At 42.9% G+C, this 18,127-nt stretch overlaps 1 protein-coding gene and 1 non-coding gene across 2 annotated transcripts in view; both read left to right on the plus strand.

Moving 5' to 3' along the window:
* Positions 1–12,906: 12,906 nt before the first annotated feature.
* Positions 12,907–13,012, plus strand: LOC150053149 (U6 spliceosomal RNA). The gene has a single exon (XR_016538195.1). It is a non-coding gene; the product is annotated as a U6 spliceosomal RNA (small nuclear RNA).
* A 1,782-nt stretch (positions 13,013–14,794) lies between these two features.
* Rras2 (RAS related 2) overlaps positions 14,795–18,127 on the plus strand; it is a 62,491-nt gene continuing 59,158 nt past the window's right edge. The window contains exon 1 of the mRNA XM_090348106.1: positions 14,795–14,947. Coding sequence (XP_090204232.1) covers positions 14,840–14,947 — 108 coding nt within the window. The 5' untranslated portion in view covers positions 14,795–14,839. The remainder of the gene's footprint in view (positions 14,948–18,127) is intronic.

An 18,127-nucleotide genomic window follows, 5' to 3' on the forward strand; every position in this document is an offset into this window, starting at 1 on the left:
TGTTGTTGTTTTATTTTGAATGACATGGTAGAATCTCCCTTTCTTCAGAAACTGCCTAGAACAACTGTTCTCAAGATGTGGCCCCAACCCACCTGGGACTTTGATGGAAATGCCAATTTTTCAGGTATTACACCACAAGTTTGAATCAGAAGCTCCAGTGGGTGGGGCCCATCAAGCTGTGGTTTAGCAACTCCTCAGGTGACTGTGATTCATGCTGAAGTCTGAGAAACACTGGCTTAGGGGAAAGTATGTAACTGGTGCCAAGTAATTTCAGACCAGACATAGCACAGGGTTCTGAGATACAGAGAGTGGAAAACACTAAAGACATCTTTGAGATCTCTGAATCTGGTCAAGTCTGAACTTACATTACCTGATTTGTATATTATTTGTACTAGCAAGCCATGGGCTCACTGGTCAAGGGCTCCACCACTGAGTCCCATCCTCTCCCCCCTATGAGGTGATTCTGATACCCACTAAAATTTGACTGAAGTAGGGCTCCTAGTTGGAAGAATGATCCAGGTTTTCTCTGTTTAACTCCTCCCTTTGTTCTCTGTAGGAGGCAGTCTGAATAAGGGGGATAGTTACTCCATTTCTCTATGTGCCTCTGGTTTTACAGAGACCGATTGTCCAGCCCTGTCTGTAAATATAGTCAATTTATTCTGGAAACCATGTACGCAAGCCCATCTGACCACACATATAAACTATATCCTCCAGTCTCCAGCTCTGAGTAATAAAGGTGATATTTTGATCCCTGTTTGTTAGTTTGCTGTGTCCCAGTTCTCAGTTACTGTAGAACTTGAGTGAGAAGAGATGCATTTTTACTAAGTCCTGGATGCCTCCTGACTAATCCAGGACAAACAAAGTAGGTATCTCAGGCCTTTGCCTTTCAAACATTTGTAGGGGAAAGAAAAATACCTCCTCTTTATTTTGCTAGGTTCTTGGGCTGGGCTGCAAACTAGTTGACTAAGACAAATTAACAGGATTAAAAAAAAACCCATATTTAATTACATACCTATGCATGGGAGTCCCACAAAAGAAGGGTTAGATAACTGAATCCGAACCATAAAAAGGCATAGAGGTTTAGAGGGGAGATAGAGTGATGTACCTTACGATGAGGGGGTAAGGAAAGGAATTGTGGAGCAAATAAAGGCTGTCATATCATGCAGATAAAGACTCTTTCAGGTAAAAGTTCATTAGGGCCTGGCCAGAGGCTCACACAAGTAATCCTAGCTACTCAGGAGACTGAGATTTGAGGATCCGGGATCCAAGCCAGTTAGGGCAGATAAATCTGTGAAACTCTTGTTTCTAATGAACTACTAAAAAGCTGGAAAGTGGAACTGTGGCTCAAGTGTTAGAAGGCCAGCCTTCAGGGAATAAATTAAGGGATAGTACCCAAGACTGAGTTCAAGCTCTAGTACTAGCACAAAGGGGAAAAAAAGTTCCTTGGGAAGAAGAGTTTTCTTCCTAATATGGGTACATTACTCACATAGATTCACTTTCTATATGTAAATCTCTTTCACTAAACAGCTTTTCAGAACTACACCCAGGTCTGCAGTTTCTCAGACTAACCAGCTCTAAATATTCCAAGGAAGTACTATATTTGGGAACAACATATTCTGATATACAGTCATATTTGGGGGTCGTGCACCTTGATCCCCAATAACATTCTAGTATTCTGTGTTGCCCACTGTATTTCTCCAGGGATCCTGAGTGTTGTAGGGAAGAAAACCTGGTTTGTTCTCCATAGTATTACACCTGCAAAAAGCAGACCCATCCCTGGCCCCATGGGACAGAGGAAGGATGATTGCAATCAGGAAGCTTTTCCTTTCAGTTCTCTCCTGACATAGTGAACTTACCCTGTAAACTGGATCATTTTAAAGAGCTGCCTAGCTGCTTGTCTTGCCTTGTTACCAGGTTCTACTAGCTGTCTAAACTAAATTGATGCTACTGCTTTTGAAGTTGTCCTTTCTGCTCTGGGGTTGAAGATGACAGCCTGTGTGCTGAAGGAAGAAAGGACTTGCCCCTTCTCCCTTGCATTCTTTTCATCTTTTCTGTGTTCCAGTCAGAGAATACAGCTGTAGACAGAAAGTCCTGAGGATCTATTTAGAGCTCTAAAAGCCAGGCCTGCATGTTAGAGGCAGCTCAGTCCCTTGGAATAGGAGACCCTCCTCCCTTTAGAAAGCTGCTACAGGCAGAGACAAAGAAACCAGCACAGTTCAACTTGAGTGATGGAGAGATAGAATTACTTTCCTCAAACTAAGCCTCATTCCCATTCATCCTGAACTAGTTATTTTTCCTTCCTATATTATCTACCTACCATATTTTTCCATGGTTACTTCATACATATATGAGCAACTTGACTTATTCTTTGCCTAGCCCCTAATGACTGTTTCTAAACATGCTTCCATAAAATATAATTTTGTATAATTTTATCTCATAAAAATTGAGACTGGATTTAATTTAAATTAACATGTGCATCAAAAATACTACCAAAAGAACAGCAGATTTTTGTCTACAGAATATAAAGCTCTATAACTTAATAAAAAAACAGTTTTAAAGAACGGTGAAAAATTTGAATAAACATTTCTGCATAAAAATATACAAATGGATGGGGAAGACAAGATGAGAGGAGGGGGTTGGGAGACAGAAATGGGAACAAAAACATGAGAAAGGGTAGTAATGTTTGTGAAGTAATGCACCTTATAGCTGGAGAATATAGTGTAACCCTTCTATTAATTACAATAAAAATATACTTAAAAAAATAAAAAAATATACAAATGGAAGCAGCTTTATCTCTGTATGATACTCCTCTTTTTTTGCCCTTTGGTTAATCTCATATTGTTACTGTATCTGACTTTGTTACCTGGTATATTGTATATACATTTATTTGTTTATTTGAAATAGAAAAGGAAAGGGGGGAAACAAGATGATGGGGAGGGGGAGGGAAATGGGGATAAAAAATGTGCAGGGGTATCAATGTGTGAGAAGTAAGGCACCTACTACCTGGTGAATATAACTGTAACCCCTTTATACATTGCCCCAATAATAAAAACAAAATTAAAAAATATATATGCAAATGGAAAATAAGCAGGAAGAAATATACTTAACATCATAAATCATCAGGGGAAAGAAGATCAAAACTACAAGAAGCTATCATTTCATATCTACCAGGAAGGATATGTATAAAACATATATATGAAAAAAAAAGGATGGAGGGAAGCTAGGCTCTGGTGGCTCACGCATGAGATCTGAGGATCATGGTTCAAAGCTAACCTGGACAGGAAAATCTATGAGCCTCTTATCTCCAATAAAAACACAAAACACGAAGTAGAGCTGTGGTTCAAGTGGTAGAGTGTTTCCCTTGAGAAACATAGCTCAGGTGTACTATGTTTGCTCAGCATACTCAGGCCCTGTATTAATCCTAAGCACAGAAAAAACACAAAAGAAAAAAGCACAAAAGCACAAAAAGGGGGAAATGGCATTTTGCAAAGAAATAGAGGGAAATTAGACCTCTCCTGCATTACACAGGAGGGTGTGTGATAACCATTTTTTCAAATGGGACGTAAAAATACTACATAATCCAGCAATCCCACAATTATCATGTATCCAAAAGGTTTGAAAACAAGAACTCAAGACATGAATTTGAAAAGTAACATTGCTTACTGTAGTTAAAAGGTAGAAACAACCCAAATGCTGATTAACTGGTTAATGGATAAAGAAATTACAATATATCACATAACTGAATTTATTTAGCCATCAAATGAAGTATAAAGAATTAAATAAAATACAAACAATCTGTTAAACCATGGATACACCTTAAAACATTATGCTGAATAAATCAGACCTCAAAAGAGAAATATTGTATTTATATGAAATATCTAGAATAGAAAAATGCATAGACTAGAAGTGCCAGGGGTTAAAGACAAAGAGACTAGAGAATTATTATCTTTTTTAAAGAAAGAAAAAGGCAAAAATACAAAGTAGAACATAAAAACAAGTGTATAACATCCAACTGTAATCTCAGTATTTGGAGGATTTGAGTAGGAAGATTAAAAGTTTCAGGCTAGCCCAAGCTACATAGTGAGGCTCTGTCTCCAAATAACAAAATGAAGCAACAAAAACATAGAAAATACCTGTGATTTCACTAGTCTAAGTGACTATCTTGCTAGTCCTTTCTTTTTCTTTCTCTTGAAGATATCTATAGTACATGTAAGAGCTCTGGAGTTCAAACTTCCTGGGATCAAATATAGTACTAGCTAAATACACATTTGTGCTGTAAATATTTTTTTCCTTGTTGAGACAGGTTTTCACTTTTAGCTCAGACTGGCTCCTATCTGCATATCCTCCTATCTCAGCCTCCACAGTGCTGTAATTACAAGTGTGTACCACCATACCCAATTGTAATAGCTTTTTTTTGTAAAATAGAAATAATAAGAAAGTTCATTTCAGATGATTGATTTGTAATGAAAAAATTAGGTCATGTGTTAAGTGATTAGCATTGAGCCTTGGCTCAATAGTAGATATAGCATATCTACATCTATCTTTATAACTCTAAATCCATATACATACAATGGGTGTATACATATGTAATATATATATATATTCTACTGTATTTGTCCATTTAGGCTGCTACAATGTCTTAGACAGGTTAATTTATAAGTAGCAGAAAAGTATTTATTTGGGGGGGCGGGGTCACGGGATTTGAACTCTGGCCTGGGCACAGTCCCTGAGCTATTCAGCCCAAGGGTACTGCCCTACCCCTGGGCCTGGATGTTGTCCCTGAGCTCTTCAGCTCAAGGCTACTACCCTACTCTTAAGCCACAGCCCTGGTTCCTGTTTTCTAGTGATTATTTGGAGATAAGAGTCTCTTTGCTTTGTACCTTTGAACCTTGATCCTCAGATCTCAGCCTCCTGAGTAGCTAGGGTTACAGGCATGAGCCACCGCACCCGGCAAGAAATCTATTTATTTTTGAGGTTAGAAGTCCACGATCAAAGCACCTGTAGATTTAGGGTTTGTGAGACTGCTTGTACCATGGTTTCCTTCTTCTAAGTGTCCTCACACGGAGGAGGCGTTTTCTGTAATGTACACTAACCCCATTCCTAGGGCAGAGCCTAATCCCTGAATCATCTCTTAAATGGCCTCTTTCTTAATATTATCTCATTGGGGATATGAATGTTGTGACAAAACAAGCATTGAGATCATAGCACCTACAGTTCTTATTTCCCTCTGTAAATAAAACATATTTTTAAATATTCATACAAAAGAAAGAAAGAAAGAAAGAAAATAAGAAGGAAAGAAAGAAAGAAAGAAAGAAAGAAAGAAAGAAAGAAAGAAAGATAGATGAGGTCATGCTGTGTTGCCCGGGCTAATTTTGAACTCCTGGGCTTAAGGGATCCTCCCTTGTTAGCATTCTTTTTCCTTCCTTGTTCGTTACTGGGACCCCAGGCATGATTTTAAGTAATGACTTAAAATCATTCGTCTAACAAACTCCTGGTGGTTAGACATTCAGGTGGCCTAAAATTATTTCATTATTCTATAAATGCAACAGTGGATTCTTTGCTTGATCACTCCATTCAGTCATATCCTAGAAGGGTGATGTGGTGTTGGCCTTGGTCAGCTTTCTGAGCTCATGGGCGCCTCAGGCAGAGTACCTTGTCATAGGTGAAGTGTGTACCTGAGAATCAGAAGTCTGAACCTCACTTGTGCTTGGACTTTTCCTCTAGCTAATGCTGGGGACTGCCCAACTCTCAGCCTTTGCTATCCCATCCATAAAAGGAGAGGAATAGTGGGGAATAATCTCAGGGTACCTTTTCTCCTCTAAGACTCTACTTCTCAGATCATCCTTCAGTAAGAAAGTCCTAAATTTCTCCGCTTGATGGAAGCCTTCCCCAGTGCTATGTCTATGCACAGGCTTGAGCTTGTGTTTCAGTTTCTATTCTTAGCAGTGTGATCTTTAAACAAGGAATAGATTTGTGCTTCTGGCTCATCTCAGATGCATGCAGCTCCTGCTGGGCTATCTCGTTCTCTACCAGACATTCATTCACATGTAAAGTAATGGCCCATTAAGGAAATAAGAGGATGCTGCTCCTCTGTCACCCAAGATAGGGACTGAGGGCTCCCTGCTCTGCTGGCTTGGCACTCTGGCCAAGCTTTCCAACCTTCTCACCTGGGAAAGCTCAGTTGCAGCGCCTACTTTCCATTCATCCTTAGATAATTCTTCTCAGATGGTCCAGAAGTGGTTTTTTTTTTTTTTTTTTGCCAGTCCTGGGGCTTGAACTCAGGGCCTGAGCACTATCCTTGGACTTTCTCAAGGCTACAGCCCAACCACTTGAGCCTCAGCCCCACTTTGGGCTTTTTACTATGTATGTGGTACCCAGGAATGGAACCCGGGCCTTCATGCATGCTAGGCAAGCACTCTACCACTAGGCCAAACTCCCTGCCCCAACCTTAGATATTTAAATAAACACTTTCAGATTCTGGGCCCTCAACTTCAAGGATTTTCATTTCACAGGTCTGAGATGACCACTGGTTTCTATATTTTAAAAGATCATGGCCAGGAGTTTGGCCTAGTGGTAGAGTGCTTGCCTAGCATGCACAAGGCCCTTGGTTCGATTCCTTGGTACCACATACATAGAGAAAACTGTAAGTGGCAGAATGCTAGCCTTGAGCAAAAAAGTGTCCAAAGACAGTGCCCAAGCCCTGAGTTAAAGCCCAAGGACTGGAAAAAAGAAAGAAAGAAAAAAAAAAGATCAATAAAGGGCTTCAGATATGTGTCCACACAGCAAACACTGGCAGGTTATAGTAAAATTTGCAAACTCTTAAAGACCCCTGAGGCCAGGCAAATAATGTCAAACGGTACAAAGCATGTTGGAAAAGAACGGTAGCAGTTGTTTTTTTCTTAAGGGGTTGCCAGTGAGGTAACCTTTGGCTAGTTGCCAACAAATGCCAGAAGACTTAAAAAAAAATACAATTCTGTCTGTTTATCTGTCTCTTCCTCTCTCTGGTGAGGGTTGAACTGGGGGCACCACTGAGCTACGTCTGTAGACTCAAATATTCTCTGTAAATATTGGCTGTCACTTCAGAAATTAAAGCTATTTGCGGATGTATGGGCCTCATATGCACAAGGCCTCATGTCACTTCCCAATACTACAAAAAGAAAGAAAAAAATTAAACTGAAAAAAAAACTGAACTTAGTCTGATGCAGGTGTCTCATGCCTACAATCCTGCCTTCTCAAGGGGCTAAAGATCAGAGGATTAGAGTTCAAAAAAAGAAAAAAAAAAAGCCAGGCTGGGCAGGAAAGTCTAGGAGTCTTTATCTCCAATTAACCAGCTTTTAGTGATGGAGGTGTATCTCAAGTGGTAGAGCAAGCTGGCTGAGCAAGCAAGCCAAAGCAGTTATGAGGCACTGAGGTCAAGACTCACTGTTAGCACAAAATAAAAACAACCCTCCTCCTCTTAACAGTAGGCCAAAGAATATCTGCTGGTTAAATCTGTCACAGAATCTGCCCACCAAAATCTCTTGACAGCACTTTAGCTAAGCAGTTGCTCAATTTAAGTTACAATGATGTTGTGAATCCCCCCTGACAGGCAGTGTCACACTGTAATGTTGTTTTTCGGGGGTTCTGGATAACACCCAGCTTGGCATGAGGCAAAGTACTCAGAGCAGAGGAGTCAGGACACCTGTGTCATAATTCCTGCCAACAACTTGCTAAGTGACATTGAGAAAGAAATTCCCTCCCTAGTCACAGGGTTTCTTTCTGTAGGTTTGGGATTGGGGGATATGATCTTGATAATCTTTATTTTTCTTTCCAAAATTCTAGGCCATTTTTTTTTTGCCAGTCCTGGAGCTTGAATTCATGATCTGGGCATTGTCCTTGGGCTTTCTCAAGGCTTGCTCTACCACTTGAGCCATAGCATCACTTCTGATTTTTTTCTGTGTATGTGGTACTGAGGGATGGAATCCAGGGATTCGAGCAGGCTAGGAAAGCACTCTACCAGTAGGCCCCTCAAGGCCATTCTTAATTAGATCCATTTAGCTCCTTAACTCTCTCCTAGCTACTAAAACAAACCTTTTCTGACTAAGTTGAAAATTCACCTTTAATTGACTTGAGGGACAACTAGTTCATTCTCTTCCATACTCTTCCATGTCATCTGTAATTTGTATTTGGAGCTCTGTGTACTTTTGGGTTTGGGAGGGCACTTTCTATGGGAATAATATAGAATTTTGGAATAGAATGTCTGAGGAAAAACATAATAAGCTTTTTTCTTGCAAAACACCAATTTTGAGTCAAATAAAAAAGTGAAGGATAGGACTGCAATGGGGCTCAGTGGCAGATGCTTGGCCCCTCTCCTTCCCCTCTGCCCCCCCACTCTGAATAGGGTTGAATAAGTAAAAAGTCACTTTCTTGGGGCTGGAAGTTTGGCCTAGTGGTAGAGTGCTTGCCTAGCATGCATAAAGACCCAGATTTGGTTCTTCAGTACCACATACATAGAAAAAAAAAAAAAGGCGGAAGTAGTGCTGAGGCTCAAGTGGTAGAGTTCTAGCCTTGAGAAAGTCCAAGGACAGTGCTCAGGCCCTGAGCTTAAGCCCAGGACTGGCCAAAAAAAATAAAATAAAATAAAAGATGTTTTTTAAAAAACATCTTTTATTGAGATAGTTTCTACACAATAAAATTTACCCATTTAAAGTATTTCTAGACTTTTTGGTGGAGGGGAATAAACCTAGGGGTTTGTTTGTACATATTAAGCACTCATTTTCCCATTGAATTCAACCCCAGTCTTTTTTTCTTTGTTACCACCTGGAGGTAAGTGGTGTCTGTGCTTACAGGCTCCCACTGCAGGATTTTCTGCCTCACCTCAGACTCAAAGCAATAGAGCCAGCTGATGATGGACCCAGATCTGAACCCATGAACCAAAAATAAATCTTTCCTTCTTTAAGTTGTTTTGCTCAGGTGTTGGTCACAGTAATGTGAAACTGACTAACACAGAACCATGTTGAAAACCTGTCATAGTTTTCAGCCTATTTGTGCAATCAACACTAGTATCTAATTTCAGAACTCTTTTATCTCCCCCAAAAGAATCTCCTTGCTTGTTATCACTTGCTGCTGCCCTGACAACCGCAGTCTGCTTCCTATCTCTCCTCCAGAGCTGTCTATTCTGGATGTCTCACATAAATAGAATCATATAACATGAGGTCATTTGTATTTGTCTTCTTTCATTCAGCATAATATTTTCAGGATTCAGCCATCTTGGTTCTTTTATTGCCAGGTAATAAAGCATTATGTGACTATGTCACATTTGTTTGTGCATCAATGAAGTGATGATTGGACTGTTTTATATTTTGTGGCTATTATAAATAATGCTATTGTGAACGGGAGCGAAAGGGTTTGTGAGGACAGTCCTACGTTTCATTTCTGTTGGGAATATTTAAGGGTAGAACTGCTTGATGTGTAACTCTATGTTTCACTGCCTGAGGAAGTGCTAGATTGCTTCCCAAAGTAGGAGCACCATCTTGCCTACCCGTCAGCAGTGAAGGAGGATTCTAGTCCCTCTATATCCTCATCAACAGTTATTATTATTTCTCTTTTTGATTATAGTTTTCCTAGAGGTTCTGAAGTGGTATCTTAGTGAAAACCACAAGTGGGACTCTTGTACTTTGGATTCTGCAACTGAATCTGTCCCTTATTGGTCTGACTTTCATCATTTGACCACACTGTAATTACTCTAGTTAGTGGAGGATGATCATTGTAAGTGAATTTGGTGCAACCTGCGGAGCTGGATAAACAGGAGAGTCTTTGTCAAAATATAGAGAGGGAAAGTTCAGAGATAGGATCGTCCCCTCCCCCCACCCTCTACCCGACCCTGCTCCTTACCTATGGTTTTGTATTCTGAGTTTTCTATTAACTGTAGCCACTTGCGGTTAGAAACCCGTAATTGGAAAATTCAAGGAGTAAAAAAATCATGTTCATGCTGTGCTGAGTAACATGACAAAATCTCATGTTGCTCTTCTCTGACCTATCCAGGAAGCGGATTATCCCTCTGTCCAGTGGATCCATGTTGTATACCCTACCCGCTGCCTACTTTATATCAGATCAACTGTTGTAACATTTATTAATTATGTTCAAATAACTCTTACTTTACTTCAGAATTGCCCCATAATACAAATGTGGTGATTGTACTGTTTTTCCTCTCTTTTTCTTTTTTCGTTCCTTCTTTCTTCTTTCTGTCTTTTTGTTCTTTACCTGTGTGTGTGTGTGTGTGCATGTATGTGTGTGCCACTAAGTGGGGCTTGAACTCAGGTCTTCACACTTTCCCTGGCCTCTTTTTTTTTTTTTTTTTTTGCAGTCCTGGGCTTGAGCTCAGGGCCTGAGCACTGTCCCTGGGCTTTCTCAAGGCTAGAGCTCTACCACTTAAGCCTCAGCACTACTTCCAGCTTTTTTCTATGTGTGTGATACGGAGGAATTGAACCTGAGTCTTCGTGCATGCTAGGCAAGCACTCTACGACTAGGCCAAACTCCTGGGCTTCCCTGGGCTCTTTTGCTCAAGGCTAGTGCTCTACCATTTGAGCCATACTCCTACTTCTGGCTTTAAGGGTCTCATGGATTTGTCTGCCTGGGCTGGCTTCCTCAGATCTCAGCTAGGATTACAAGTATGAGCCACCAATGCCCAAGCCAATTTTCTTATAGTATATTGTCATAATTTTATTTTATTATTAGTTGTCACGACTAAAATTTTATTAGTATGTATTAGTTGCACAAGGAGATTTCACTGTGATATTTCCATATATTCATACAATATATATTATCAAACTTACCCCTTTATCACTTTTCTTTATCCTTTCTCCGTATTCTTCCCTCCCCTCCCTTCCCCCCCCCCCCCCCCCCCCGCCCCCGCCAGTCCTGGGGCTAGAACTCAGGGCCTGGGTACTGTCTCTGTCTCTGATTTTCTTTTGCTCAAGTCTAGCACTCTATGACTTAAGCCTTAGTACCACTTCCAGCTTTTTCTGTGTTTGGGGTACTGAGGACTCAAACCCAGGGCTTCATGCATGCTAGGCAAGCACTCTACCATTAAGGCACATTCTCAGCCTCTTCTCTTTTCCTAAGACAATTTTTAAAAAGTTTCATTATTCTACAGTCATACATCCATATAAAAAACTTGGTATTGATCTCTTAACTTGCAAATGAAACTTAGCCAAGTATATATAACCAAGGATACATAGGGTTCATTACTAACTGATATTTCAGGCATCTTCCTGGGTGTCTTGGTATGTATCCTAAAGGATGAGGGGACTTCTGTAACCACTTGAAAGGAAAGTAAACACAAGTTATAGGAAGGCTACAGTGATGGCTTTGTCCTGTACAGAGGGACCAAAGGGTACAGAAGTGGGAGGAAAGAAAATCTTAGTTATACCTTAGTTAGGGTACAGGTTCTCCTAAAAATGAGTTTTCTCTCTAAACTGTGGTGATCATTCATCATCCATCCTCCTGATCTTTCCCTTACTCATAGCTAAGATTACAGGAGTATACTACTGTGTTCAGCCATTAGTTGAGAAAGGGGTCTCATGTAAATACCTTGTTTTGTTTGGAAACATGGTCTTTCTCATCTCAGTCTCTGGTGGCAAAGTTTACAGGCACAAGCCACTGGCCTACAGTTGTTTTTTGAGAAGCGGTTTTGATATGTAGCTCAGTATGATCTCAAACTCATGATCCTTAAGAATCAGCCTTCCAAGGGCTGCCATTTGGCCCAGCTGTCCACGTCCTCTTTCTTGGAAGCAGAACTCTTAAGTCATCTTCTTAGTCCTAAGGGATTATGAAAAAGTGCAGGCTAGGCACACATTGAGAGGCATCAGTGGGAAACAGCACAGGCCCTTTCTCAGCATTTCCTTGATATAGGCTCGCCTTTTTATTCTTACTCTTTTTTCCCTCACTCTTTTCACATTGGTAATAATATGTGTTGCTGAGCCTTTTCTAGCCACTATTTTTAAAAAATGCTGCTGCAAACATGTTTTTGTTGTTGTTGTTTGCTTTTACTTTTTTTGGGGGGGAGGAGTGGCCAAGTGGGAGCACACAAAGGAGGGAAGGAAGGTAAACAAATGCAATCATGCTATTCAGTATACACTATGTGGAAAATGACCTATATAACTTGTGGGCAGGGGTAGGAGAGTGAAACTAAGGGAAAACAAAGGAAAGGGTGACATTGTCCAAATACATTATACTCATTACCTGATTTATGAAATGAATCTCTCTGTACAACACCTTAATAACAACAATAAAATTATATTTTCTAAAATGCTGCTTCAAATCACTGGGGTGGTATTAGTATTTCCAGCTACCTGAAAGGCTGAAGTAGGAAGATTAGATTATAAATTTGAGGTTGGGGTAGTCTAGGCTACATAGTAACACCAGGTCAAAACCCCAAACCAATGAATACAACAAAAATGAGAGGAAGGGAGAGAGGGTAGGAAGGAGGGGAGGGAAGGGTAGAGGAGAGGAGTGAGAATACAAGAGAGGGGAGAAGAGGAAGCACAAGAGAGACTCCAATCCTTAGCAAAGCAAGAAACAGACAAGCAACAACAAAGAATTCCAAACCAGAAACAAAAACAAAATCCACAAGCTTCTTAAATCAACCATTTTGTACCACACTGATAGAAAAAAAATCAACGATCAGACAGTTAAAAGCAGTGTTTGACCCTAGCCTGGATTTTGGACTCATTTCTGGAGGAGAAAAATGCTCTAAATGATGTGAAATCAAGTGACAAAAAAAAATGAGTGGAAGGGGAAGAGGGAGGGAGAAAAAAAATGGGTGGAAGGTTGAAGGAAAGTATTCCAGTCAATGTTAGACCTTGAGAGAGAAGGAGAGAGAACAATGATAAAGCAAGTAAAAATGTTTGTAGTAAGGAAACGTGCGTGCTCGCTTTAGCAGCATGTATATTAAAATGGAACAATCCAGAGAAGATTATCATGGCCCCTGCACAAGGATAACTTGCAAATTCTTAAAGCATTTCATATTTTTACACTGTTTAAAAAGACGTGTACTCAGTATCTGGACTGAAATGTACTCAGTACTGGGGCTATGTAACTGTAACCCCTCTGTAACCTTTTCAATAAAAATAAATTTACAGAACAACTGTGATATCACAACTATGATATTTAGAAAAAAAAGAAAATTTGCATAAAGAATCTATGAATATTCTTTATACTTCACATATTGGAATTGTTTCCCAAATAAACGTTTTTTTTTTTTCCTTTGTCAGGCACTGGGGCTTGATCTTCTCCTCTTGCTTAGTTTATTTGATCAAATATGATGTTCTACCACTTAAGTCACACCTCCCCTTCTGGCTTCTTGGTAAACTGGAGGTCAGTGTCCTCAATCTGAGATCCTCATTCTCAGCTCCTGAGTAGCTAGGATCACAGATGTAAGCCATAGGCTAATAAGCACTGCTTTATGGGTATTATAAACATTATTTCTTATTAAAATATCTCTGAGGCAGTGGTCTTGCTGTCCTTATATTTGGGAGGAGGAAACTGAGGCACAGGGGTTAAGTTCCCACCGCCACTAGTGAACATAGTCAGGATTCCATCCATTCTGGTTCTGAAGCCAATGATCTGTACTGCCTTTACACACAGCTGTGATTCCCACTGCATTCGATGAAAGCGGTGATCAAATCAGCTTTTACCATCACAGCGACTGGCATTGGGAGTCATGACAAGTGCTTTCCTCCTCAGCTCTTGTGTCCTTTCACTGGGACACTTTTCTTCCCATTGTTCATTGATTTATATTATTTATTTTTCAGGCATTTTAGGAAGGCTTCTTCTGAACAGCCAGCTCAGGGGGGAGTACACGTGTCCGATGGTGCCCAGGTCTCCAGGCTCTATAATTTGCCTGCTGCCTTGGTTGTCTCTGCCATTGAACTCCAAGTTCCTTGAGGGCGGGGACCCAAGTTATTGTGTATAAAAACATCTGTAAGCATTGAGCAGACGGCCTGGAGAGGCAGCATCTGTCACCAAGTAAACACTAACAAGTGCATGAACACATCCCTCCCTGGGGCAGACTGCCTGGCGGGTAGTCGGCCACCGAGTAGATACGGATCTCTCACACGTGAACACAGTCACGGTAGCAACACGCACACAGTCTACCCTACCCACTCCGGTGTAAGCACACTCCACCACTGTGATTTATTCGCCCTGCTCCCGTCGTATTCTTCATAGAGCCCTGTCACCCAGTCTATCGTCAGCTCTCATCCTCAATCACTGCCCCATACTTTCTTTTTTTTTCTTTTTATAACGCCAGCGTAGTCACCATTTGCCCTCTAAAGTCTCTCTCTCTCCCCTAATTCCATCCGGTCATCCGTGGTTTTCCCTCTTGTTCACTATTGCACTGGGCACGCACGTGCGCCCGGGTCGGGACAGGGGCGGCCCGGTGGAGCCCCGGCCCCGGAGCTCCGGCGGGCGCGGCCCCGCCCCGCCCCCTCATGCATATGCAGCGCCCCAGCCCGGCGGCCCGGCCCCCAGACGGCCATTTGTAGCGGCGCTGGAGGCTGCGTTCGGTTCGCCCGTGGAGCTGCGGAGAGGAGCGCGTTCCCCGGCCGCGGCCCGACCCCGGTTCCCAGTGTGCTCCGGGACCCTCCGCGCCTCGGGTGGCACTCGGTCTGCCCCCGGGGCTGTGCTGCGGAGCGGGCCGACCCTCCCAGCAGCCTCTGGCGCTCGGGACCCCCGCCCGGCCGCTCGCCCGGAACCCACCGGCCGCACACGTCCCCGAAGCCGGGCCTAGGGCGCGCGGCGGCGGCGGCGGCGGCGGCGGCGGCGGCGGCTCGGCGCGGCCGGGCTCGGTGGCGTCCCCATGGCCGCGGCTGGCTGGCGGGACGGCTCGGGCCAGGAGAAGTACCGGCTCGTGGTGGTCGGCGGCGGCGGCGTGGGCAAGTCGGCGCTCACCATCCAGTTCATCCAGGTGCGGGGCGCGGGGCCTGCGGGAGGGCGGCGGGCTCGCGCTACCTGTGGCGGGGTGGCCGCGGCGACCCCGCCCGGGAGGGCGCCGCTCGGGCCGGGGAGGCGGGCGGGCGGGTGGGTTGCGGGCTGCGGAGCGGGCTCCGCGCCGGTGCCCCGGGGCCACACGGCGCGCTCCTGCCCGCCCTCCTGTCCTCCCGGCCGGCCTTAGGCTGGCGCGGCGTCCGCGGAGTCCGGCTTCTCAGGAATGCGGCCGGGAGGGCGGAGCGGGCGGGGTGGGAAGCGCTGTTCCACCTTATCGCTCGGGCGGGCGCTGCGCCGCGGAGCCGGGCTTCCTGCCTCGAGGGCCTGGCGTCGGGCGCGGGCTGGAGCTCGACCGCCGGGGCCACTGGGGCGGGGTGGGGGGCGGAGCGGGCTGGGGGGACTTGGGGTCCTCTGCGCCCTCGGGGCTGCGCGGGTTTCCCTCTTCTCTTTGTGTGTGTGTGTGTTTGCCCTTTTCTCACAAGTCGTCTCTTAGGTAATAACGTCCGGGTGGGGAGTGTTTGGAGAATGCCCCGGGGAAAGGGAGGCTTGGAGGAAGTTAAAAATGTGCTTTGATGGGGGCGAGACCGTTTCCTAGGCATTCCCGAGGCCTTTCCTGCCTCCGGCGGTGCCAAGGTGAAGTTTGGGGTGAGCCGGCGCCGGGTGCGCGCGGGGCTCCTCCGCCCCTGCCCCGCCGCGCCCCGCCCTCCTCGGCGGAGGGAAGGGGAAAGCGGGGCTGTGGTGGCGGTGGAATTCTTGGGTCTCAGGATTGGCTGCTGGCACGACGTCGGAGGGGGCTCCCTTTTGGGATTGTAAAGGGCGGAGGTGGCGGCGGGGGGTGGGGGGACCCCAGATACCGGTCTGCTTTTGTCAACCTAGGTGTGGCATATGTTGGGAGAGGATACCCAGTTGGATCCGATGCCAGACATTTTTTTTTTCTGTGTGTGTAGAAAAGAGTAAAGATGACGAATTTTCTCATCTTAAAAAAAAATAATAAAAAATCAGTTTCACCCATGTGTCATTGAATGCTTGGATAAGCGGATTTCATTTCACGCTTGTGACACTCAAATACAGAATACCGCCACGTAAACGTTGATTGTCACCTTTCACATTGAATAACATGCACGGCGATTGCTGCCATCATGTGCCACGTGATTAAAATCTGCTGCTGGAACCTTTGTACCCAGGAAGGGAGGCTGTTTATGTAATGAGCATTTACAGGTGTGCTCCTTCGTGTGTTAAAACAGGTGAGATGAGTGGAGTAGAATGTGGGCTGTCTCACATTGTTCACCATTTCCCTAGCGCCAAGAGGCATTTTATTTTGTTTTTTAAATAACTGATGGCAAAATTAAAACAACTTGGGGTTGGGGCTTCAGCTCAGTAGAAAAGCAATTGCAAGTGCAAGACCCTGAGTTTGGTCCTTGGGGTCTTGGTCCTCAGCTCTGGAAAAGAAATTAAAAAAAAAATGTTGATAGCTAAATCTTTCCTTGGTGATTAGTCATCTGTTTAGCAAATGTAGGGAGTCTAGAGGTTGAGGAATCTTCCTGGGTTCCATTACTGATGATTAATGTTACCTACAACATTTAAGCTGCAACACGTTTTTTTTAAGGTTAATTTTGGTATTTATGCCTTTGTTTTTGGGAACGAGTATTATATCATTTAGTTTACCATTATCTTTCATAACTGCTATCTTCTAGAACTTGGAAGACTTTTTATGAACGATATACCTAGATGCTTTAGATGACACAAAGTGAGTAAAGATGTGCATAAGAAAGACGTGTATTTATATGTACACACATAAGGATGAATTTCAAATCATACAAAACTTGAATGTGTCTTTTGTTCTGTCATTTCTTGGTTGTGAGAAATATCCTCACTGAGCCTCAATTTTTTTTTTACGAGTAGATTTTATTATGTGTGCTTTACAACTTTTGAATTTTAAGAACTTAATATGCTATTCGGCATGTATTATGTTGTACTCCATTAGGTGACCACTTTTTTTTTCTTTAATAAGCATGCTTGTGTACTGGTCTGTAATGTGTTTAAATGTAAATAGAATTTAGGTTCCAAAAGGTCCTTGATTAGTATATAAGATTCCTTGGATTTGACACCCCCCCACTTCAAATAAACAACAGTGCCATGTGGGGTTGGTGACAGGGAGTATGGCAATTCATATTTGGGTTTGATGAGTCTCAGGCTAGCTTGGTGAAGTGAAGTGTGTGTGTGTTGGGAGATGGCGTAGGGCCAGTGAAACCTGAGGAATTTATGCTCTAAAGTTGAGATCTGGTGGATAATACCCAGCTCTGTCATCTCTGTCATTTGCTCTACCTACAATAACCACTATGTTCATCCACTTTTCTCATCTAAAAGCTGGAGAAATAAGTACCACCTAAATTTGTGAATATTGAATAAATTAACATGTTAAGGTCTAATACATCGAAAGACACTATACTTTATTATTAATTTTGATTGTTTCAATCTGGGGAATTAAGATTCATTCTGTTGTGATTATCTAGAAGTAGAAACTGGAGGGAAAGGAGGCAGCAGAGTAATCATTTTCAATAAAGGGTTTTTTTTGTGTGTGTGTAGATTAGAATGGCACAAATTGAAGACTTCTGAAATGCTACCCTTTTACAGTAGCTGTTAGTATATTTTTATTGTGTTGCCTTGAGCAGGAAAAGCATAAGAAACAAGTTTACAAGTGAAGAATTAAACGACTTTTGCCTTTAGTTTGACCTTAGATTGTTATCTTCCCTGCATATAAAGCTACAAATTATGAAATTAAAGTAACAATTGAAGTTCCTTTTCAACTTTTAAGTGTTTACAACAAATCTGAGATTGAAATGTAAGTTAAAAAGTATAAGTATGTATGTGACCTTTGTGTTTCCTTTGCTCATTGTTTGTTTCCTTTGCTCATAGTTTGTGTGTGCCTGTGCTGGTCCTGGGGCTTCTCAGAACCCTGGCCCCATCCCTTCGTGCTCAAGGCTAGTGCTCTACCACTTGAGCAATAGCTTGCTTTTTGTTGATTGCAGATAAACAGACTTCTCTGTCTAGGTTAGCTTTGAACCACAATTCTCAGGTCGCAGCCTCCTGGAGTAGCTAGGATTAGAGGTATAAGCTGCCAGTATCTGGCTTGCTTATAGTTCAAAGCAAAAAAAAAACC

The sequence above is a fragment of the Megascapheus bottae genome, chromosome 16 (assembly GCF_031878675.1).
Source record: "Megascapheus bottae isolate mThoBot1 chromosome 16, mThoBot2.hap1, whole genome shotgun sequence".
NCBI lineage: Eukaryota > Metazoa > Chordata > Mammalia > Rodentia > Geomyidae > Megascapheus > Megascapheus bottae.